The following is a 26,109-nucleotide window of genomic DNA, read 5'->3' as shown; positions in this document are numbered from 1 at the left end:
TTACATCCTTGAGGTTTCAACCTAGCAGTCAGCTTCTCCGTTCCCTAAGGCGACTCTGCCCACCTGCCCTTTCCTTGCATTTCTGAGGGTTTCCTCCAATCCTTGGTGGGCAATGGCAGCGCAGGCCAGGAGCCCAGGGGCATCACTGCGGGGGTGGCTGGAGTTTTGCTGATGTTTCTGAATTGCACACTGTGCCTGGAGTGAGGAGAATCCTATGGAACACAGGCTTGGCCTGGGCATGCGGTTATTTAATCCATGCATGGTTAATCCACGTCCAGGGGTGTAAGGACACCCTTCCAGGCCGCTGAAGGAGACCACTCTGTTGTTGAGTCGGGCCCCTATGGCCATAACTAAGCAGAATGAGCAGTTGGGGACAGAGTGAGAAACATGCTGAGTGTCACGGGCGGGGTGGAAGCTGCCACGGCAATGCTGGTTTCACCTTGTGCTGTACCCTGCATCATGCTTCTCGGCAAATGAGTCCTCTCTCCCTGCAGACGGTGGGTATTGAGAGGCTCCCTGCTTTTCTTGGCTTCCTCCCCGGCACCCAGCCTACATCGTGCCTAGTGCTGAGGGAGAGCACAGTAAACACTTGCCAAAAGAACAGCAGGTGTTTGTCAGACAGAACTCCTCAAGAAATCCTCACCTTGCTGGAAGATGACAGCGAGAGTTGCCGTGGGAACCCAGCAGGCGTCCCCTCTGCTCTGCTCTCCAGTGACCCCTTTACAAACCCCATAAGAATCCCGTCATGTCGGGTGCTGTGCAGGAACCTGCCACCTCTCAGGAAATCCAGAAGCAAGGATCAGGTTTGAGGATAGGGCTGCTGTCCACCTTAGCTGACCTTTGCTCCTGCCAGCCATCTGGTGCTCCAGACGAACTCTGATATTGATCCTTCCAGAAAGGTAGAAGGGCCTAGACACAGGTTATCTGTATCATGGAGCTGGAGTGAGGAGGGATTCAAGGGTCCACGAGGACCCTCTTTCAGAGACTAAGGCCTCTTCCCCGCCACCACCCGTGTGTCCAGCCTCCTGCAGTCTCTCCTCTGGCACTCATTCCGTCTGCTGGAAATGCCCCACGCACATTCTGACAAGTCCTAATGGCCCTTTAGACCCAGCCCAGACATGCTGGTTGAGGTTCACCTGGTGCCGCCAGGCCTGCACCACCCAAGGGACAGGGTTTGATATGGGAAACAGACACAACCCGAGCATCACAGACTGTGCTGAGAGCCTCAGAGGCAGAGCACGCATACACAGCCCCTGGCATGGACCAAATGCTTAATCCACATGTAAAAAAAAATGGGAAGGAAGAGAAGGAAGGAAGGGAGGGAGGGAAGAAGAGAGGGAGGCAGGGAGGAAGGGAGGGAGGGAGGACAGAGTTTCAAAGTAGCTTAGAACTTGGAAGGGAAAGAGAGGGGCATTATTTGTGGGCCTCATAAAACTGACCACCACCCCACAAGGATCTCCAGTGGAATATCTCACAACAGGTCATGAAGTGAGATGGTTCAATTCCAGAACTATTTCGTGAGCATCTGCCATGTGCAAGGAACCGCGTCTATCCCTACTCCTGAGGGAAGTGGGGGAGGTAGGCGAGCTGCACTCTAGTCTCAGAGAAGAGCTGCTTCCACTCAGACCTTAGGCCCTTCCCTCTTTGTGGGTCTCCTCTTGCATGATTTAAGAAGAATCTCCACCAAATGGTCCACAAACAGCCAGGAAGCACCAGAGGATGTCCTGGCCTTGGAGTCAGAACACCTGGGTTTGAGCCCTGGACCAACCATTGCCGATGGAGAGGTAACCGTTCCCAGCATGCCAGTGTCAGACCCCTCAGCTCCTCAGGAACATTCCATAAATCATTCTCTGACACACCCCATCAAGTCTTCTAACCCACTGACACCCTCCTTTCACTTCTTCTCGAGGTCCCTCAAGTCTCCACTTCCTTCCTCATCCTCTTGAGATATTGTGATCACTTCCATCCAAAGATTTCCAGCCCTAATTCCTGGAACCTGGAAATGTGACCTTCGAAGGGAAAAGGGCCTTTGCAGATATAATTAAGTGAAGGATCTTGACATGAGGAGACTATGCTGGATTATCCAGTGAGCCCTAAACCCAGTCCCAAGTGGCCTCCTAAGAGAGAGGCAGAGGGAGATTTCACACACACAGAAGAAGGGGAGGTCACGTGCACGCAGAGACGGAAGTAAGTTGGCCACAAGCCAAGAAGTGCTACAGCCTTGGAAGCCCCAGAAGCTGGAAGAGGCAGGAACAACCCTCCCAGAGCATTTGAAGGGAGCATGGCCCTGCTGATACCTTGATTTCAGCCCAGAGAAACTGATTTGGGACTCTGGCCTCCAGAACAGTGACAGGGTGAGTTTCTGTTGCGTGAAAACACCAAGGTCAGGGCAATTTGTTACAGCAGCCACAGGATACTAATACAGCTAAGTCTCTATCCCTCTCCCTCTCGCCTGGAAAAGCTCTCCAGGACAGCTCTGGTCCTGGCACCAGGATGAGGTCAGCACTGCATCGCATTGTATAGATAAGGCAACTGGAGTCACCAATGCGGTAAGTGGCAGAACTGGGACTCAACTCCAGCAGTCAGGCCTGGGTTTTAACCACTGGGCTCTATGCCCTGCCCGCCAGTGGCCTCCATGCCTCCATCCAGACCACTGAGACCACTGCAGAGGAAGGCACTTCATCCAGGCAGGGAGGCCCACCAGCCTCACACGGGCACTCCATGCTGCTCGGCAAGTCTGGGATTCTCTAGTAAGCCACCTCCCCATGGTCAGGACTGCCTCACACTTTTTACATTCCTGCCTTTTCCTCCCCTGCTGTCCTCACCTTGAACGTCATTGAGAAGCATCTGACAGGTTCATCCCATATTCCCTCCCCAAGCCACACACCTGCTGCATCTACACAGACTCTGCCGTCCTTCCTACCGTGATAGATGATGGCCCAACTCCTCTCGAGTCCTTCCATCAAACGGAATCTCCCGGCAAGAGTGTCCCAGCCACAGGACATCCTTGGAGGAAGCTGGGTAGCCTGAAGAGCCACATCACATCTGGAAACATGTGTTGTCTTCTGGTTTGAGTGATGCTGCACCTCCTCCTAATCTTTGCTACCAAGTACCTTATAGCCTCAAATTTTCTCTGCAGGCGACTTTCCACCAAGAACACCATTGTGTAGAGGCATCTACTGTGCCAGGCACTGTTGGAGGCACTGGAGATGAATCAGCAAGCAAGACAGAAGGTCCCTGCACTCACAGAACTTACTGCTCAGGTGGGTAAGATGAAATACAACAACATTAATTTGAAAAAAAAAAAAAAAAAGGTAGTTTCCGGCAGCCTTGAGTGTTGTGAAGAAAATGAGAATTTCAGGATAAAGAATGGAGGCAGTGCTGCTGTAGGGAACGCCCCTCACTGGCTCTGATGACTCTTCAATCTCTGTGCCCTCTACACCTCCCACACTAGGCTGGTCCTCTTTTGGGTCCTCAAATGTCCACATCCCTTCCCACCTCCTGTGCATGCTGCCCACTCCAAAACGCTCCTCACCAGCTCTCAGCTTCACAAGCCTCCATTAGAAGCATCCTCTCCAAGATTCGTTAACAGGGCCCCTTGCCCCTTCATAGCTCTGACCACAGTGTAGAATCAAAGAGTTACCAGTGCACAGGGTTGTGTTTGCTTGTGTACACTCTGTAAGGACAAAACCCAGGACTCTTACTTCCTAGTGTCCGGCAAACAAGAGTCTTGGATCTACCACAGTGCTTGATGCAGAAGGCGCCCTCAGCAAGAATCTGTTGGATTCATCAATCCATTAATTACTTTTTAAAAAGTACTGCATGCATCTACAATGCAACCCAATCAAAGAACAAGTGAACAAAGAACCTTGGATGAGTTGTTTAACTTCCCTGGGCTTCAGGTTTTTAGAGATGAGGAACAAAATCATTTCTCTAAAGTGTTTACAAAGAATAAAAAGAGTAGTAGTTGTAAAAATATACCATATGGTTGGCACATAAAAAACTACTTAACACACATATTTAAAAGCCTCAATTCGACAAATACTCACGGAACACTTACTTTGTACAAACACAATTTCGAGACAGTTTAGAGGCAATGTTGGTAGCATCCAGAAAGAGTCCTAAGCTCGTTCTAATAATAGAGGAAACAGACATAGATCTGAACTTCTCTTTTTGTCTTATGTTCTTTGACTCTGAAAAATCTAAGCTCAGTCTTTTTAAAAAGCTGTTCGGTCAATAGAAGAAAAGATTGAAAACACTCAGTCCTAAGCCAAATCCATTACTACCTGTGTGACCTTAGGGAAAAGCCAATAAACCTTTCTGAACCCCAGCTTCCTGGTCTAAAATGGGAGAGTTGTGAGAATTAAATAAGATCACAGGCGAGAGGTGTGTGGCAGTGGTCAGGCCCAGAGTAAGGCTGGAGCTAAAACACGCTCGGCACTCCATGCCCCTAGAAACTTCCAGGACCAGCCAGTCCTGCCCAGTTCCTCCCTCCTCCTGGTCCCAGCATGTGCTGGGACTGAGTCCACCTCCATTATAGCCACAGTCAAGGAGCCTGATAAAAATCAAAGGAAATATTCCTTCCTCAAATCCTCTCTGTAAGAGACAGCCTATGAATAAGCAATGTAAAAGATAAACCACCACGCACACCTAGGAAATGCTCTTTGTCAAAAATAACTCAGCAGGATAGAGCAAAGTTACGGCTCTGATGGGGCTTGAAATGAGGGGGCAATCAAGTCACCTAATGGCATATTTCGAATCCCAGCTAAGCTTCATGTTGGAATTACAAATGGGATAACTGATTTGCCAGAGAAAAATGCTATTTTTAGTGGGGAGTGTATCACAGACTTCCACGCATACTAAGCTCCTGCCATTCTGAGTGACATTTTCTTTCTGGGAGCATCTAAGCAGGGCTACAGAGCAAGATGGAAAGATTAAAAGTAATTGGCAATGCTATAATTGAAAAAAAAAAAAAAGACTGGGTTCTTAAAACTAGTGTCCAACCACAATGCCTGAAACTGAATTGGAGTTCAATAAATATTGAATGTTGGGACGGGAGGGAGGATGGGAAGCTGGGGGAGAGGAACACAGGAATGAATTTAGCTCACAAGCTGAACACTCTCAGTGCATGCTTGATAATCAATGCTAAACACTCTTCAGGCAAAATAAGACAAGCTCCCAAGAGAAATTAATATAAAATTCCAGAGGTGCAAGAACAAAATCATTATAAACTTCAACATTCCTATTGTACTCAAGCATCAGGATTGCCAAACTGCAGCAGCTGCTTATAATTTCATATAATGTAGGGATAAAGAAAGATTGGGCTTCTTATGCTCCACCACTTTTTGAATAAAAAACAAAAACAGGAGGATTAATACTTTCCTATTTTAAAGTACTAATTACTTTAGTTGGAAGGTTATAGAGTACCACATACTTGCAAATTAAATATCCAGGTGCTGATTGCATGATCCAAATCATTTCACTCTACTTTTCATTTTCATGTTTTGTAAGAAAACAGACTTTTAGCTCTGAAATCATTTGATAATTAGCTGCTCACACCACTTAATATAATAAGTGACATTTATGAACCTCTGCCAATAACTTTGCCTCCCATTGCTCGTCCATTTCTCCCTACTACTTCAGACAAGGTGGCAAATTTTAATTTGTAATCCTTGGCATTCTGATTAGAGAATTAAGTGAAAATGAAGAATGGCATCGGGATGGCTGCATAAGGCTTAATTAACCAAGCCGTACAACTCTGGCACCCAGAAATGGATTAACAAGCCCTGACTCCCCTCTTGGTGCAAGGTCAGCCCTGCACTTATGAGGCTCCAGGCCTGGCTCTTCACCAGGCACTCAGTGAGGAAGGAGCACCCATTCAAAAAAGAAGAGAGTCCCTTTCTTCTGAGAACAGTCATTGAGCTCACAAAGTGGCATGAGTCAGACATAGCAGAGCTCTTCTCTCAGGCCAGTAAGTAGTTGCTCCTGAAAAGGATGAGGCAGAGCTCTTTCTGGTTCTACCTAGGATCTACCTCTTTGTGTCACAGGACACCATTTCCTGGACCCAGGGAGACAGGATCAGGAAGCTGCTCAGTTTTGCTTCCCAGGTCTCCCATTTTCAGTGTGCTTTCAATTCTCTTGAGAAAGACTCAAGGAAGGGCTAATCACCCTGACCACTTCTCTTTAGGGTCTGCTAATCTGACCAGGGCTCACAGGCAGCTATCAACATAAGGATGCATCCCCATCACAAGTCTCTTTCACATCATTACACACGACAGTATCACAAGGCTCTAGGTTACGGGTTCCCCATTTGAGAGATAAGAAAACTAGGCTCAGAGAATGTCTGTAAAATATAAATGTGCCTGAGCCTAAATAGTGAGGAAGCTCAAGTCCCATTCTTCACTCACCACATGTATCACTGTGGGTAAACCTCTCAGCCTAGCTGAGCCTCAGCTGCTTCAACTGTCAAACACTGAAAATAAGATGCCATACCAAAAAGCAGTACCAAATTAAATAAGGGATGTGACATGAGCACCAAATTAAATAAGGGGTATGCACATTTCTAAATGTGACATAAACATAAGGTATTTTATCTGAAAACATAAGGCATTACAGTTTATTGTCATCTTGATGATTCCAAATTCACAGAAATTACCCTCCAGTGGGTAGTGAGTGGGCAGAAAGCCACACATCTTTAATCTAGAATAAAAAATGTTTCCTGTAAATGGAATCCAATTTGAAGGGTTCACATTTGGCCCCATTATTAATCATCAGCAGTCTAACAAGAAAGCAAAGAATATTAAAATAAGAATAATCAGATATAACCAAATAAGAATTTGATTTGGGAGAAATGAAGCCCAGCTTTGAATGATCTCAAACTCTGATTGGATTAATATAATCCATAACTATGTTGCTAGCCGCTTAGAAGAAGATAACATCACCCTCGTCCTTAGATTGTCTCTCAACTTCCATACAATGTCTAGCACATAATCAAAAATACACAGAGATACGAGACAAGAAAATATGATCAAAAACTGAGTGGTACTCTAGATAACAGACACAGAACGAGGGTACAGATAATAACGTCTTCAGTCAGAGACTTCAAAATAATTTTGTTTGAGAGTAAATAAAAAAATAAGATTGAGATTTTTGGCAAAAACAATGGAAAATTAAAGAAAACATAAAGAAGTCATCTTAAATATCTGATGAAAGGAAAGAAGGAACAGCAAGGCCATGCTGATGAACCTTATCTAGTTAAGGTTACCTATTAGACTGTGACCCATGTGTCCATCCAGGAGAAATCTTGGGCAATGATTAAGAGCCTGGACCATGGAGCAGATGACGTGAGTTTAAAACCTGACCCTATCACTTACTAGTATATGCCCTTGGGCAAGTTACTTAACCTCTCTGAAGTTCTCATCCATAAGATGTTACAGAGAGCAATACCTACTTCATGGGCTTGTTAAGAGGATTATATGAGTTAGTTCTGTAAAGTTCTTAAACAGTGTCTGGCACTATCTGCTATTGCACATAGGAAGTATGATGTTAATATTCATTAACTACATAAGAAGAACTGAGTTCAGTTCAGCACACACTCACATCACCTGGTCTGGCCTCTCTCCCCTGCTGCCTCTTCTTTATTTTCTATACTCAATACCCCAATCTGCACATCAGCCACACTTGGCTACTGACATCTCACCAAACGCACCTTGCTCCTTTCACATTCTTACATCTGCCCTTTCTTTCCTCTGTCTGAAAATTGTTTCCACGCTTAATCAACTTGGAAAGCTTCTTCATAAGCTTTCAGAATCAATTCAGATTCTCTCCCTCTTAACTAGTGAGTACTAGACTTAATACCAGGATGATGAAATAATCTGTACAACAAACCCTCGTGACATGAGTTTACCTATATAACAAACCTCCACACGTATCCCTAAACTTAAAAATAAATTTAAAAAATTTTTTAAATAATTAGTTCAATGCCACCTCCTCTGGGAAGCATTTCTATGACTTTCTCAGAAGTAATTACTTCCTCTTCTGTGCTCTGCCAGCCCTGACCTTCCCATTAGCATGGTGCTCACCCAATTTTGTGGTCACTTCTGTTTATGTTTCAGTCTTTCCTACTAGATCAGACTTCCTTAGAGAAGGAGTATGTCTTCTACACCTCTTTTCCTAGATGCCAAACATTCAGTACATAGCAATTATTGAATTATGACTACAGAGTGACGAATGATTAACTGAATGAATGAAATATACTCAGTGTTTGGCCTTATGTCACTGTCGTTAAAACATTCATCACATCTATGGAAATATAATGGGATTTAGAATTCTTACTCTTCTAAGGCTTGAAGCGTGCTCCCAGGGTCCTCGGAAGACAGAATGTCTATCATTTGGTCGTTAAGGGAAAGGTCCTCATTCACGCCATCAGCTGAGGTGAATGGCAAGGGTTCCAGCTTGCTCTCATACTGCCAAACCTTCAGGAGAATTGCAGAAATAATAATTGATTGGGCTTTCTTGTGAATTCCATGTGCTGAGAAAGCCAGGAGGGAAGGCCAGGGGTCTGCAGTCAGAGCATCCAATCAGCCCCACCACTGTGACCATGGTAAACCCAGACAAACTTTTCCAAATGTTCCTGAGCCTCCATTTTCTCTGCAAAGAAATGGGATCATAATTCCAATAGCCCTGTGTGAGGATGTTGTGTGGGTCAAGTGGAACAATGGACAGAAAGAACTTTTCAACCTGTAAGACCTATAAAATATTTCACTATCATCATCTTTATCATTATCAGGTAGAGGAAACCTCACAATGGGTATGGTGGACCTTGACATCAGAGATCTGGCTGGTTTCTAATCAGAATATAGGATTGAGCGGGGTGTGGTGGCTCACATCTGTAATCCCAGCATTTTGGGAGGCTGAGGTGGATGGATCACTTGAGGTTAGGAGTTTGACACCAGCCTGGCCAACATGGGGAAAGCCTGTCTCTACTAAAAATACAAAAATTAGCCAGGCGTAGTGGCAGGCGCCTGTAATCCCAGCTACTCAGGAGGCTAAGGCAGGAGAATCAGGTGAACCCAGGAGATGGAAGCTGCAGTGAGCCGAGATTGCGCCACTGCACTCCAGCCTGGGTGACAGAGTGAGACTCTGTCTCAAAAAAAGAAAGAAAGAAAGAAGGAATATAGGATTGTGAGCTGGAAGTGACATTAGAGATAACTAAGCCCAACCCTCTGATTGGATGAGAGATATATCTGTTTTGTCTCCAATATCATTAACTCTGCAAAAATGCATGACAGCTATAGCTAACCTTTAACAATTCTTGTCCCTGTGCCAGATATTATTTTCAGTGCTTTCTCTGTGTTATCATGAAGCTGTTACAACAACGAAGTGTTGGTGCCCCCACTTTACAAATAGGAAAACTGAGGCTCACAGAAGTGAAATAACGTTATTGAAGGTCACACAGCTCAAAAGAGCCCGGTTGATTTTTGACCCCAATCCAACTCTGAAGGCTGCCTTCTGTTTCAGTGCAGACCACTGACCACCACTATGCTGGCAAAAAAAAAAAAGAAAAATGTGAGAAGAGTTCATTCCGTGATGCCAGGAAAAAAGTACTGCAAGGGTCTTCAGGCCTTAAATCAAATTCATACTCTTGCTTTCCTCTGTGCAGTTCTCATGATCTGCCTTAATCTCTGGAAAATGAATCCTGCTCCGACATCAAAGCAGCAGGGTGTGTTTAGTTCTTCTGATTGATAACAGCTTTGTGAGAATCAGTACAAGGTCTGATTAGATGGGACGTTTTTCTTCTCACTTTTGCCCGCCAAGGAGATTGTGGGCTGACCTCATTTTGAAATGACAATCCTCTCCTCCAAGAAGCAGGGACAAAATGAACAACAGGCTCCTCACACAGGCTGGGGCGGAATTTCCAGCCTCCAGAGCCCCTGGGCAGGACTAAGCCCATCAGGGCCCAGGTCCCTGATGAAACACACCCTTTACTAGCCACCTTCCCTTTCTGCCTCACTTCCCACCCCATCCCCTTATATCCTGGGATCACTTCCTACATATGCTACTTGAATTGGGATTCTAGTCTCAGGTGACGGGCTGCATGTGGGTGACGGGCTTTGTATGGGGTAATGGCTGCAGTGGTTCTCCCACCTGGTTGCTGGTTAGAAGTTTTAAAAATGACTAAACCAGGAATGTTGGTGTGTAGCTGCAGTCCCAGCTACCTGGAAGGCCGAAGCAGGAAGATTGCTTAAGCCCAGGAGCTCCAAGTTGTAGTGTTCTGTGATTGTGCCTATGAATCGCCACTGGACTCAGCCTGGGCAGCACAGCAAGACCCTGGCTCTTAAGGAAAAAAAAAGAATGATGGGGATGCATCCCAGGACAAACATCAGTTTTGGAGGTGGGCCCTGGGCATGGGTTTTTGTGCACAGCTCCCTCAGCGATGCTGATGGGGATCCAGGGCTGAGACCCACAGACCTGGGGGATGAACTTCAACCTCACATTCACCACCTTCCAAACCACCCTCAGGGAAGACTCACCCGATGTCTGGTGAACATGTTTCCCTTCAGACACTGATAGCGAACCATGAGGAAGAGGGCAGCCCAGGTCAGCACAAGGGAGAGAAGGAAGGCAATGAAGAACCCTGCTGCGTGGAGGCCGTGGTGCGGCAGAACCTGTGGAGACAAGAGGAGAGCAGGATTCATGCGTGGTCAGACTGCATGTCTCCCAGGCCACACAGATGATCGAGTGTCAGAGCAGACCAAGCAGAGAGCCGACTCACTTGCATTTGAGTCCCGCTCTGCCAGCTACCAGCTGGCTGCCTGGAGGCCCTCGCTGGTCCTCTCCGAGCCTGAATTTCCTCAGTGCAAGACAAGCCTGTCAAAGACCTGAGGCATGGTGATTTGCACACAATAGCACCATCCAGCTGCAAGCCTAGCACATCACAGACACTCAAGAACGTTAAGTTCCCAAATCAAATACATGATAATCCGAAGGAAGCACTAGGGATCCGTGACATTTTCTGAGAATCATGGGTAGAATTTTGCAGAGGCCAGAGGAAGAACCCATGGCACCCTCACCTTCCCACTACCCTCTATAACTTTAGATTAAATAATTAAACCCCAATTTTTACGGTATTACATTTAGAGAAAATCTCTTGTCTTCTGACTAGTGAGATTAGTGGCCCACATTTATCCCACCTCTCCTTCCCTGCTTCTGCCTTCCAGCATTTTTTAGGTTTATAACATATATATTTTGTTCTGCAACCAGAATTCAATCCTGATTATTGTTTATAGGTTAATCCCAGCAACTACAAATTTTAAAAGACAATATTATCATAATGATTAGGCGAATGTTGCTCACTGCAGAGTAAAGTAATTGGATCCAATCCTGTGTCACTAAATATCTGCCCCTCAAAGGAGTGTGTTCCTAATTCAGTCCCTTTTCTCACACTTTATCAATTATTCCAAATCAGCCTACATTTTTAGTTTGCTTCAATGTGAATTAGCACTTCCTTGTGAGACTTTTTGTTTTTCCTGAAGTTTCTCATGGCCTATCTTTTTTCTTCCTAGCATACACCCATGTTCTTAATAATACTACCTGTTACAGAGAGTCAAATTTACTTTTTCTTAAAGTCATCATTCCCAGAGTTCTCTGACTTTCTGATTTAATCAGACCTGGCTACTTTCTAGGTTTTCTGGTATCATAGAGAGCTTTTTCTTTTTCTTCACTGCCTTCTATATTGTCACAGCATTACTCATTGAAGAAAAACTGTTTCTTGGATCCCATTTCTTCCTTTTTCTTGGATAATTCTTTTTTATTTTGATGAAGTATCGTAAGTATCTATTTATTCTCAAGTAAGTTTGTTTAGAGAAGATGTTCTTTTCTCACATCTGGCAATGCTGTCACTTAGTTCTCAGTTTGATTGATAGTATGGCTGGTTACATAATTCATGGCTAAAATAACTTTCCCTCAAAATGTTGATGGTGCCATTCTCCTGTCTTCTGACAGAAGTGTGCCTGATGACCTTTTAGAAGAACCTGTTTTTGTTTTCTGGGTGCTTTTTAAGATCTCCCCATTTTCCCTATAGTTCTGAATATCTTAACATTTAAAAGAAGATATTTGAATACGTTTCTAATAATATATAAAAAGACTTATACAGTAATGTAACTTTGCAAAGAAATACACACAGTATAATCTCCATTTCACTAAAATAAAAATTATGTGTATATATACATATACATGTGTAAATTATAAAGAAAATCCTCTAGAATTTTATTTGAATGTAATTTCTTGATGAGGTTTTTCACCTTCTTTATGCTTGTTTTCTAATATTTCTACAATGAGTATGTATTATTTGTGTAATAAGAGATAATAATAATTATTATTACTACTATTATGATGATGATTATAAAAAAAAGTAAGGCAAATTTGATAGATGAAAATCACCCAGACTGCTGAGGCTTTGTCAACCCAAATCACAACTCAACTTCTTCCTGTTTTCAATCCTGCTCCTTTCCTTTTCCTTTCATAGGGGGTCACTGATTGTACCAAGGGTCCCCAAGGCCACCTGCATACAATCCCACTCACAAGTATGGTTTATTACAGCAAAAAGATCCAAAGCAAAGTCAGAAAAGGGAAGAATGGAGTAAAGCCCAAGGAAAACTAGGCACATGCTTCCAGACTCCAGCAGAGTCACAAAAGATGTGTTTAATTCCCCCAGCGAGGGGTTGTGACAACTCATGTGAAATGTTTTCTACCAGGGAAGCTCATTAGGGACTCAGTGTCCAGGGTTTTTATTTGAGGCTGATCACATAGGCACCCTGTGCCTGGCATGTACCAAAATTTCATACTCTAAGAAAAACAGCAGGTAATCAGCACAAACTATACTACATGTAAAAAACAGTTCAGGCATAGGGAGTCACTCTTAGCAGTTTTAAGAAGATGGGAATCCTGAAATCCAAGTTTCTAGACACCAGCCCAGGATCAATCTTGTAAGCAAGCTTTTCTAAGGATAGCAGCCTTCGGTTTGATATGCTAACTCTTCTCTGCACAATGGAAAGCATATTATACCCCAAACTCTGCATCAGCATCTGTCTCCAGAAAAGCCAACCTGTGACAATTAGTTTAACTCAAAATGGCTCCAGACCATGGGGCACCGAATGTATTATTTAGGAGCTAGAAGACAACTAGCCTATTCCTCATTCTTGCAGCCACAATGCAGATTGTAGTCAGGGTTATATTTTTTCTGACAGACCAGTGAGGCCACCCTGAACTTCTAAACTGTCAAAGCTAAGTTAGGTCAAAAACAGGAGCTTCAGTTCAAATGCTTATTGAAACCTGAATCAAAGTGTGATGCCACTTATAACTCACCTTTGATAAATCAGCCTCTGTCCACAGAGGCTGTTATCAGAGACTGTCAGAGAACCAATTCTGTTTTCTTGCTCTAACATCCTCCTGATCCTAAATCTTGAATTTTGATTAGCACCAAAATGAAATCCAAGTACTCCATTTGTTCTGGACATGTCCCTCTGCTCCCTGAGCCCTGTGTGCCTACTAGACAAGAAAAAAATCGATAAGCTGAATAAACATAAATAGCATTGCATGGAGGTTATGTCAAAATATTGATGGAAAGGAAACTAAAAAAAATCTGTCTGTAAAAGAACACAGTAGCTAAAGATCAGCAATCTGTTTTCAAGATTGTTAATCCCCTTTACCTTCAAAGAAGGCAGCAATTTGTTTTTTCATCTTCGAGAAGAGGGAATGGGAGGTAAGGGGGATTAACAATTTTGATCACCTACAGTATGCCAATCTCTGGGCTAGGTAAATGTAGTGAGTTGAGTTGAATTGTGCCCTCCTAACCCCAATACCTATGAATGTGACCTTATTTAGAAATTGTCTTTGCAGATTTAGTCAAGTTAAGATGAGGTCATACTGGGTCACACTGAGTCCTAAATCCAATGATTGTGTCTTCATGAGGAGAGAGAGATTTGTAGACACACACAGAGAAGATGGCCATGTGAAGATGGAGGCAGATACTGAGTGATGCAGCTATAAGCCAAGGATTTCAAGGAATGCTAAGGATTTCTGGAGCCACCAGAAGCTAAGAAGAGGCAAAGGAAGATGGTTCTCCAGGGTCTTTATAAAGAGCGTGGCCCTGCCTGCCTACACCTTAATTTCAGACTTCCAGACTGCAGAACTGTGAGAAAATTAAATTGTTGTTTTAAGGTATCAAGCTTGTGGAGATTTGTTATGGCAGCCTGAGGACACTAACAAAATGCTTCATATACTTTATTTCATTCAATCTTCTGTAAGCCCATGAAACACGTATCATCCCTGTTCTACTGATAGACAAATGGACATGCAAAGAGATTAAAAAATTAATTGAAGTCCACAGCTAAAACAGAATTAGCTCTGCCGGACTCCAATGTCTACGTTTGTCCCACTAGAGCTGGACACTACTTACTATCCAGGGGGCTGTATGTTTTTCTAAAATGTTTTTAGTCCTAATCTCCCACACCATGGTAGAAGTTAGTTGTATGATTGACATTACATATGGGCAGCATCACTCTACCGCAAAAGGCAGGAAAAGAACTCTCTCGTATGTTCCTTCTCCCCTTCTGCCTTCCTGCCTCCCTCCCTCCTGCTTCATGAAGTGGAAGTGGACAGCTGAGTCAGGCTACCTCAAATCTCTTCCTCTTTCCACTTCCACCTTCTAAATCCACTTCTTGAGATCTTACTTTCCTTTGGCCACAAGGGCATTGCGAAGAGAAACTGAAGAGCAGAGGTACTGCGGGCAGTTCAGTGGAGCAGAGTCTAGATCAATGCTTAAAGTAGCAACACAGTTGTGGGAATGGAAGCCTGGACCTAGGAAGAGGGAAAAGCCAGGGACAGTTCTGCAGATCCCATCACCTTTCACCCCCTTCTCTCACAATTCCTGCTTTCTGACACCAAGTGACAAGCAAACCTAGGTAGAGCCTACCTCCATAGGGCAAACCCACTCATGACCCTCACTTTCTTCATTTATCTGTGTTGTTAAATTATGCTAGGTCCTGTCCTGCCTACAATGCCTCTACTCTTCAATCTTCTTCCTCAGTGAAGAATGACCAAAGAAGAGTAAGATCTCAATATGTAATTTTATGAGAAGGAGGAGGCTCCATATAATCATTACCATCACTATCATCATCACCAACATTAATATTACCACCATGATTATCAACATCATCAATATCCCCATCATCACTATCTTCACCATCACCATCATGATCAACATCTTCATTAACACCATCATGATCACCATGAGCAGCAGCATCACCATCAAATTCATCATCACCATCACCACCATGACTGTCACCACCATCACCATCGCCACCATCATTATCAACATCATTAATATCTCCATCATTTTCATCTTTACCATCACCATCAACACCATCATGATCACTATCAGCAGGATCACCATCAAATTCATCATCACCATCCCCACCATCACCATCACCACCATCACCATCGCCAACATCATTATCAACATGATCAATATCCCCATCACCATCATCTTCACATTGGCCATCACCACCATCACTATCAACATCATCAATATCACCATCACCATCATCTTCACCATCACCATCATCTTCACCATCACCATCACTACCATCATTGTCAACATTATCAATATGCCAATCACCTTCACCATGAACATCACCACCATCATTATCAACATCTTCAATATCTCCATCACCATTATCTTCACCATCACCATTAACACCATCATCAGCAGCATCACCATCAAATTCGTTATCACCATCACCACCAGGACCACCACCACCATTACCATAGCCACCATCACTATCAACATCATCAATATCCCCATCACCACCATCATTATCAACATCATCAATATCCCCATCACCATCATCTTCACCATGACCATCACAATCACTATCAACATCATCAATATCACCATCATCATTTTCACGCTTACCACCATCAACACCATCATGACACCATCAGCGGCAGCATCACCATTACCATTGTCATTTCAGAGAACATGTATTATGCAGATACTAAGCACCAAGGATGGATCCAAGTGCTTTACATGTATTAATCCATTTAATCTCCACGATAATACTCTGTAATGGGAACTATTTTAACCCCCACTTTATAAATTGTAATGTCATTGTAGAAATAAGTTTTTAAAATGGCCCAAGGTCACAGAGAGAGTAAGTAGTAGACCTGAGACTCACATCCAGCAGTTGGGGCTAGCGGCCTGCATACCTCACCTGCCTCTCCTAGGCTGGCCCTTTATCAGGAGCCCCACATCGAGCCATCAAGGGTTTGTGCCCCTGTTAACACTTTCATTCCCACTCTGAGTATGCAGCTCACCTTTTGGGGGTGACGGAGTAGTAGCAGGGCAGGATTTTGGAACCCCTGAGTCTCTACCCAAAAGCCTTCCTAATCCCTTCAAATTTTAATTTTGTCCACAGACCAGGCTTTGCTCCCTTTTTAATATTTCAAACAATACTTTATTTATTTATTTTTGAGATAGAGTCTTGCTCTTGTTGCCCAGGCTGGAGTGCAATGGCACAATCTCGGCTCACTGCAACCTCCACCTCCTGGGTTCAAGCGATTCTCCTGCCTCAGCCTCCCAAGTAGCTGGGATTACAGGCGCCTGCCACCATGCCCAGCTAATTTTTGTACTTTTTGTGGAGACGGGGTTTCACCGTGTTGGCCAGGCTTGTCTTGAACTCCCGATCTGCCCACCTTGTGATCTGCCCATCTCGGCCTCCCAAAGTGTTGGGATTACAGATGTCAGCCACTGCGCCTGGCCTCAAACAATATTTTAAGTGCAGAATTCTTACATCCATTTCACATGTGCAGAAACCAAGGTTTGCTATAATTTTGTTTGCCTGAAACTCTCTATTTAAGTGGATACATCAAGTGGGCTGCCAGGTTTGACCCCGTGTTTGGATGTGACACTACACTTTCCTGATGTTAATTCACTGAGTCACTGGAGCCCTGTACTGGGTGCTGGAAGAACGAGGAGGAACCAGAGCCAGGTTCTACTCAAGGAGCTCACAGTCCCACAGAGGAATGAACAGGCAGGCAGATGCTGATGCCACAGTGTGCCTGGGCTGAGGCTGGGGAACCTGGAGGACTGGGGGAGGGAGGGGAGCTCCTCTCCTAGCTCAAAGGACAGGAGAAGGCTTTCCAAGAGGTGATCCAGCGGGCAGAGGAGAATGAGCTGGGCCAGGTGGAGGGCGAGCCTGGAGAAGGACTGGCCTGAACAAGGCCTGAAGCCGGCAAGAGAAGCAGCCCCAGCCTGACAGGGCCTTCGAGAGGAGGTTAGGGATTTGCTGTGTCATCCTAAGGGAATCAGGGGAACAACTGAGAGGCTTTAAGCCATGAAGAAACATGGTTAGATCAGTATTTTAGAAAGACAACTCTGGCCGCTGTATGACTTCAGCCTAGAGGAAGGTAAACCTGGATGCCAAGGGAGAAATGGGGGGCATGAAAAGAGGCTGCAGGAGGCAACAGGACACGCCAGCAAGGACCATGGACTTTGGCCTTTGATGGGGGTTCAACTCGTAGATCCACTCCCTTCCACACTGTGGGAGACTGGGTTTCCCCAGCCCTGATAGGCAATAGGTTAAAAATAGAATTACCATACAACCCAGCAATTTCACCCCCAATCATATACCCCAAATAATTTAAAACAGGTATTCGAACAAAAATCTGTACTCGGATGCTCACAGCAGCACTGTTCACAATAAGCCAAACGTCCTGATGAATAAAGAACATGTGTATATCCATATAATGGAATATTATTCAGCCATAAAAAGGAATGAAGTTCTGGTGCATGCTACAACATGGAGGAACACTGAAAACATGATGCTAAGTGAAAGACACCAGACACAAAAGGACACGTACCGTGTGATTCCACTTAACTGAAATGTACAGGGTTGGCAAATCCAGAAACAGAAGCAGATGAGTGGTTTGCCAGGGGCTGGGGGAGAAGGAAATGGGAAGTCACCAATGGGTACCAAGTTTCCTTTCAGAGTGGGGAAAATGTTCTGTAAGCAGACAGTGTTGATGGCTGCACAACACTGTGAATGTAGTAACTGTTAATAACAGTAAATGTTATGCTGTGTATACTTCACCAGACACAAAAAAACAGTGCCTAATGTTTAGGGTTATGGTACACAGAAGTCAGTAAATCTGAGCCGCTATTACTACTACTGTTGTTGGCTGTTGGGAAGGGCACAGATCAGGAGACAGAGTCAGCGGAGTGTCGTGATGGAATGGATATGTAAGAGGCCGGACACAGGAGGAGCCAACAATGTCCCTGAATCCAGCTCAGGGGGCAGGATGCTGGTGGGACCCACTGCTGCAGTGACGAGTTCAGAACCGGAAGTGGCTGAGAGCACCAGAATCAGCCCACGTTAATCATACTTCTGAGATTCCCTTAAATATGCTGCAGCCAAGTTCCACTGAGAATCACTGTAAGTACAGATTCCAAAGAGCATCTTTACCTTAAACCTCATTGTCTAAGAATAAAGAAAAAGAGATGGTTATCCCAGCTTCCCATCCCCCAGAGTCCTCCTCACTTTCCTTCTTGTCTCTGAAAAAGAATCATCCACGATTACCACCCTTTAATCACATATTAGCAGGAGCAGATGCCTTTGATGCACTCTGTCCCTGCATTTATGAAGAGCGATGCTGGATAAACAGGCCTTTCAAAACGAATGCTTTAAATGCTCAGAATCCAACACCAAGTTACAAAAGCATGATGAAGAACTGTTTACAGAGTGGACTTCAATTACGTACTAAATATATTCATAGTCTTGTGGATGGCGAGATGTGAACATGTTAGCAATGGTTCTCCCTGCTGGTGGGATTACGGCATGAAGCTATTTTATTCTTCCAACTTTTCTGTACGTGGAGGGTGGTGGTAAGAAGAGGACATTTCTTCAAAATGCCCACAGTGGCCTTATATTAAATCCCACCTACCCAACCCTTCAAAACACAGAAAATGCTTGATGAACATGGGAGATGAGACGAATGTTTCCTCCGGAACAGAGTCTAGGAATCCTTTACTTGAAATCTTTTACTTTGAGCTTGAGACCCAAGAAGCAGAGGGGTGAGTGGCTTGCTGGCCCTTGTCACACAGTCCTTGAGGGGCAGCCCTGAGGGCAAAGAGACCCTTGGCCTCCCAGCTGACAATTCGGGCAACAGTGAGATCTCGAAGGTAATCACAGGCAGAGACAATCACACTTACCAACACAGCTTTGCTAATTTACCAATCTAGCGAATAGCATCTGGAGTAGAGAACATATCACACAGCATGATTCTGACTGCAATGATGTTGAGTTCTGAACCTGGCCAGTTCCCAGAGCCTCTCTGGACCGGAGGTTTTTACTCTAAAATGAGAAAGTGGCACTAGATAATCTTTAAGGTCTCTTCCAGTTCAACAATTCTATTCTTATGTCAACAAAAATGCATTAAGTGCCATCCAGAGGAATAATCTCAACTTCACACAGCGCCAGGCTTTAATAAATGATCCAATGCATAGGACCCCAGCCAAGGGCACAACTAGCTGGCCAGGGGAGGGCTAGGACATCACAGCGTGCAGATGCTGGTCAGGGTCCAGCAGGAGGTTCACAAGTTGCCCAAAGAACAGGTAAGATAAGAACAGGATGTGCAAAACCAGAGCGTAATGGAAAACAAAGGCACCAAGTGGCCCTGGGAGATGGTTAGCAGGGGTCAGCTTTCCTGACGGATCCTGAATGGGGGCCCCTCAAGAATAGAAAGCAGGCAGGTTTGCGTTTTAGGGAAGACCACTCCAGCGTGGACAATGGGCTGGGTGGGGAGTAAAACTGGAGGCAGAAAGGATAGGACGCTGAGGCAGTAATCAAAACAAGAAACGCAGATTAGGGCAATGGTTAGTGGGCTTCAAATGTCCACAGAGAAGGCAAAAATGATAATGTGCAATTGTGTACAAACCCCCGGGCCTACAAATCCAACTCACAGCCACGTGATTTTGCCTACAGAGTGACACAGGTCGCCACTGTGCTTCAAGGGCACCTTGTAAGCCTCGTCTTTGGGAAATTCTCATATCGTAGATAGCTATCTATTGTGGCATTCCATCTCTTATAAGTTAATATTAAGATGCTCTTTATATATCAAAAACATCAATCTTTTGTCTCTTATGTATATTACAAATATTTCCCCAAGTTTCTCACTTATCTGAGTGCTGTTTTTAAATGTAAAGTTTGCAACTATGTGTACCTAAATCCAGTTTTCTCCAGATCATATCCTATTAGCCCATATTTACTTTTTACAAATTGTTATATTTACTTAGATTTTAATCTAATCAGGAAATTCATCTTTATCTTTCTTTCAAAAGACCCAGTCAGTTGTTACCAAATTCATGTATGATACATCTTCCTTCTCCCATTGGTTTAAAACATATTTATAGATATGTGTGTAGATTTTATCTTTTGTTCCATTGGTCTGATGTTTCTTGTAGCAGTCAAATGCTGCATTAATGTAGCTTTGTAATATTTTTAATATCTGCTAGGGTAAACCCTCCCACATTACTCTTCATTTTCAAAATCTTCCCATCTGGGTTTATAATTTATATTTTCAGATGAAACTATGATTTTTTTTCACATCCCCTCTAAAGTCCCATTAAAATTAGTATTGGAGGCTGGGTGCTCCAGTACTAATGGGTGGCTCATGCCTGTAATCCCAGCACTTTGGGAGGCTGAGGTGGGTGAAACTCCATCTCTACTAAACTACACTTTGGGAGGCTGACCAACATGGTGAAACTCCATCTCTACTAAAAATACAAAATTAGCTGGGCCTGGTGGTGGGTGCCTGTAATCCCAGCTACTAAGGAGGCCGAGGCAGGAGAACTGCTTGAACCCAGGAGGCAGAGGTTGCCGTGAGCCGAGATCGTGCCATCGCACTTCAGCCTGGGCAACAAGAGCAAAACTCCATCTCAAGAACAACAACAAAATTAGTATTGGAATTGCACTCTAAGTGAATTGGGGTACCATAACAATCGGTTTAAATGTCTCTCTCTGATTAGACCTGAGATCCTGGCAGCAGAACACTGTGATCTGTTCTCCTGGTGCCCGGCACAGTACCTGGCCCTTTCATGGGCACATGTGATGAACACAGAAGGGGATATCTAGTGCCATCTGAGACCTGCATTCAATGTGTGATTCTTATTTTCTCTCAAAAAGACAGTACTCTCATCCAGGAGACAGAAAGGGAAAGACGACTTCTTGAGAAAAAATGAGAAACGATTTCCTGGGGCCTCATTTTCCTTGGCTGACATGTGTCAGATTCACCCTCAGGAAATAACAGGAAATTAAGGAGATAATGGGGTAGCTCCCAAATGTGGCAGAATCTCTATTTACACAATGGAAGCCTCACATCTTTACCTTGTATTTTTAAACTGCCTGATGCAAATGTCAGGGGTGCTGCCACCCTCCTGGCAAGCTCATCCTATTCATCACCATCACACCTGTCTGGTGTAATTCCACTGTCTCTGCTGGAACACATGCTATGACTGCCACGGCCTTGCCTCACCCTTATGTATGTGTCACCCAGTAGTGTTTGGTTCATGCCTGACAAGCAGTCAACACTGGCTTAATCTAGAAGTCAGATCTTCAGCTGCCCCTTCCCCAACTTTAATTAAATCTTACCATCAAGACCCAATTGAATTCTTCCTTCTCCAGGAAGCCTGCCAGTGCACTCAGCCCATGGAGTTCTCTCTCTCTCCGCTGTCAGTGTCCATGGTATAAGCAATCTATATTTCAGGTCACAAACTCACAAATTCAGTGAGTGCCGTGCATTCTTCGGTCTTTTTTTTTTTTCATGTACTGCCTCAGTGTGAGGGTGGGGATGGTGGGTAACAGGCAACCCAAGTGTCCACGCTGCTGCATGCTCCATTACTTCCTAGCATCTTGCACTGAGCCTGACGTACACTTATAGCACCTGTGTGGCCCCAATGAGCATTGGAGCATGAGGCCCTGATGCAAAACATTCATTGTCAGCATCAGAGAACACTTGGCACAGCTGTGTTGTTCTCATGTGTAAATAATAGTAATAATACTGCTGATGACAACAGCTCACATTTATGGAGCCCTCACAGTGCCAGGCACTGTGCTGAGTACTTTATATCCCTTGATCCGTTTACCTCAACAACCATCCTATGAAGTGAATAGTTATTACTCTCATTTCACAGTTGGGGAAACTGAGGCCCTCAGAGGTAAGTGACGTGCCCAAGGTCACATGCAATCACTGGAGGGACAGGGATTCAAAGCCAGGCCTTATGTTCCAAGAGTCTGCTGGGCCCACACAACACCATAGGGCCACCCTGTGCGTACACCTCCTTTCCCCACTCAACAGGGAGCTCCCTGAATGTGGTCCACAGCCTGGGGGCACCTGTCTTGGGGGCTGGTGTGGCTGAAATCCAGCCCCAGCTCCATGGCCAGGACTTGCATCCACAGGTCTGCATCCCAGGGGGCAACTATTCCTCTTTCTCCTGAAGGCAACGTGTAGGTGACGGGAAGCCTGGAAGACCCCGGCATGGCTCAATTCCATCCACAAGTGAGCCTGCGGCAGCGGGAAAGAGCTCAGAAATACTCTTACATGAGCATTCTCTGCCTTTTATTACACTCATACAGTAACCAGCCACTTCCTCCTCCTGAGCAGCAATCATCGTCATTGACGACAATAAGCTCAATCACGGGATATTTACCTGTTGAGTCCCACCTACAATGTACCGCACAGTGGGGGACACAGGCAAATCCGACATGGCCTCACCCGCCAGGAGCTCACAGACCACCAGGGAAACTTGTTACCAGTGCACCTGACAGCCCCACTAAACTGAACACTCACCTAACGCCAGCCTTGTACTTTCTGTTCATCTCTTCTGTGCAGGAGTCTCGCTCTCTGGGAGGTGGTGTGGCCCAGTGCCTGACAGCAGGGCTCCGGAGCCAAAGTGCTTGGGTTCAAATCCTGGTCCTGCCACTTACTAGCCATGCAGAAAAGAGTTAACATCTCCAGCCAGAGACTGGCATCCTCTGAAAGCCCTTCCTGTAGGGCTGGGCCTCAGCTGACGCCTGGGAACATGGATTTTGGGAGGGTTTCCACTATTTTCTGGTAAGAGTGGCTCTCTGTTTTCAAACTGTCTGTGCAAACAGTGTGGCTTAGGCTGAGCACCTGCTTTGCTTCTGGGAGTCTGGAATCTTGGTATATGCCAGGCAGAGAGTGCCTACGTGGCCAGCTCCCAGTGAAAATTCTGGCACTGAATCTCTAAGGAGCTTCCCTGGTAGACAATACTTCACATGTGTTCTCACAACTCATGCTGGGGGAATGAAGCATCCCCTCTGCGACTCCACTGGGAGAGGACTCTTAAAACTTGCAGGTGATTTTCTCCAAACTTCTCCCCATGCAACTTTTCCCTGTGCTGATTTTGCTTTGTATCTTTTCACTGTAGTAAGTCATAGCAGTGGGTACAACTACAGGCATGCATCACCTAACATCGAAGACATGTTCCTAGAAATGCATTGTTAGGTGATTTCCTCATTGTGCAAACATCACAGAGTGACTTACACCAACCTAGATGATCTAGCCTACTACACACCTAAGCTCTATGGTATAGTCTATTCCTCCTGGCTACAAACCTGTACAGCATGTTACTGTACTGAATACTGTAGGTAACTGTAACACATGCTAAGCATTTGTGTATATAAATAGATCCAAGTATAGAAAAGGTACCAAAGCCTGTAATCCCAGCACTTTGGGAGGCCGAGGTGGCCGGATCACTTGAGGTCAGGAGTTCAAGACCAGCCTGGCCAACGTGGTGAAACCCCGTCTCTACTAAAAATAGAAAAACTAGCTGGGTGTGGTGGTGGGTGCCTGTAATCCCAGCTACTTGAGGGGCAGAGGCAGGAGAATCGCTTGAATCTGGGAGGCAGAGGTTGCAGTGAGCTGAGAACGTACCACTGCACTCCAGCCTGGGCAATAAAGCAAGACTCCGTCTAAGAAAAAAAGAAAAGAAAAATATGTACAAAAGACAAAAAAAAATACACTTGTACAGGAAATTTATCATAACTCTAGCTTGCAGGTCTGGAAGTTGCTCTGGGCCAGTGAGCGAGTGGGTGGTGAGTGAATGTGAAGGCCTAGGGTATGACTATACACGACTGTAGACTTTAGAGACACTGTACCCTTAGGCTACACTACATTTATTTATTTATGTTGAGACAGAGTCTCACTCTGTTAACCAGGCTGGAGTGCAGTGGCATGATCTCGGCTCACTGCAACCTCCGCCTCCCAGGTTCTAGCAATTCTCACGTCTCAGTCTCCTGAGTAGCTGGAATCACAGACATGCACCACCACGCTCAGCTGATTTTTTTTTTGTATTTTTAGTAGAGACCAGTTTAGCTATGTTGGCCAGGCTGATCTCGAACTCCTGGCCTCAAGTGATCAGCCCACCTCGGCCTCCCAAAGTACTGAGATTACAGGCATGAGCCACCGTGCCTGGCCACTAAATTTATTTTAAAAATATATGCTGTGCAGGTTTCTTCAGTAATAAGTTAATCTTGGCTTACTGTAATTTTTTATTTTTTATTTTATTTTATTTTATTTTACTTTAAGTTCTGGGATACATATGCAGAATGTGCAGGCTTGTTACATAGGTACACATGTGTCATGGTGGTTTGCTGCACCCATCAACCTGTCATCTAGGTTTTAAGCCCCACATGTAATTGCCCTTGCTCTCCAACCCCCGACAGGTCCCAGTGTGTGATGTTCCCCTCCCTGTGACTTTATTACCTTTGTAACTTTTTTTTTTAAACATTTTGACTCTTTGGTAATAACACAGCTTAAAACACAAACACACTGTACAGCTGTACAAAAATAGTTCCTTTATATCCTTACTCTGTAAGCTTTCTATATTTTTAAGGTTTTTTTTTTAAAACTTCTTAAACTTTTTGTTAAAAACTAAGACACACACACATTAGTCTAGTCCTGCACAGCATCAGGATCATTAATATCACTGCCTTCCACCCTGACACCTTGTCCCACTGGAAGGTCTTCAGGGGCATTAACAGGCATGGACCTGTCATCTCCTAGGATAACAATGCCTTATTCTAGAATCCCTCCTGATGGACCTGCCTGAGGCTGATGTATAGGTAAGCTTATTTTGGATTTCATCAGTGGAAGGAATACACTTTAAAATAACAATAAAAAGTATGTATAGTAAATACGTAAACCAGTAACATAGTCTTTTAGTATCATTGTCAAGTATTACGTTTTGTACATAATTGTATGTGCTAGACTTTTTATGATTGGCAGCACAGTAGGTTTCACACCAGAATCACCAAACAGGTGAGTAAACGCACTGTGCTATGATGGATGTTACACAACCACATTATCACTAGGTGATAGGAATTTTTCAGCTGCATTGTAATCCTATGGGACCACCTCCATATATGCAGTCCACTGTTCACCAAAATGTCATTATGTGGCACGTGACTGTATATGTAAGTCCCGTGAGTCATCCTAGAGAATCATCGAACCCGGTGGTGGGTGTTGGGGACCCTGACATTCTAGCCATGGGATCTTGGGCAAATCACTTGACTTTAATGTGCCTCGGTTTCCCCATATGAAATGGCAGAGATTTTAAAATAGAATCTGTCTCACAAGACTGTGGTAAAGATGACATAATTCCGCGTATGTAAATTGCTTAGAATGCCTGGCGCCCAGTAGGTGTTTAAGAAACGTGAAATGTTACCTGGTGGAATTAACACTTGGTGAATACACGAATGAGTGAACATGTGAGCTGCAAATGATTAAACTGAAGAACAGAAATGGAGAAGTACTATGGTGAACAGCAGAAGCAGAGAGACCCACCCACAGACTGCAGGCTTTGGGAAGATCTGGGAAAACACAATGTCACCAGCAGCTTGACCTAGTGAAAAACACTGGGGACAGGTAGGAGCGTGGCTGGACAGTAGCACAGACGGGCAGTGGAGCCTCAGCCTGTCCAGCCCACGGCCCACCTGCCTCGTCCAGGTGGAGGGTCGTCCAGGGAAACCA

At 44.6% G+C, this 26,109-nt stretch overlaps 1 protein-coding gene across 8 annotated transcripts in view; it reads right to left on the bottom strand.

The window, feature by feature from the left end:
• The window catches only part of EVC2 (EvC ciliary complex subunit 2), a 155,338-nt gene that overhangs the window by 96,155 nt on the left and 33,074 nt on the right, over positions 1–26,109 (bottom strand). For all 8 annotated transcript variants that reach the window (XM_063663512.1, XM_054484771.2, XM_063663515.1 and 5 more), the window contains exons 8-9: positions 10,533–10,667; positions 8,335–8,474 (exon numbers count right to left, since the gene is read on the bottom strand). In XM_063663512.1, coding sequence (XP_063519582.1) covers positions 8,335–8,474; positions 10,533–10,667 — 275 coding nt within the window. The remainder of the gene's footprint in view (positions 1–8,334; positions 8,475–10,532; positions 10,668–26,109) is intronic.

The sequence above is a fragment of the Pongo pygmaeus genome, chromosome 3 (assembly GCF_028885625.2).
Source record: "Pongo pygmaeus isolate AG05252 chromosome 3, NHGRI_mPonPyg2-v2.0_pri, whole genome shotgun sequence".
NCBI classification, from domain to species: domain Eukaryota; kingdom Metazoa; phylum Chordata; class Mammalia; order Primates; family Hominidae; genus Pongo; species Pongo pygmaeus.
This window is presented reverse-complemented; position numbering and strand designations above follow the sequence as displayed.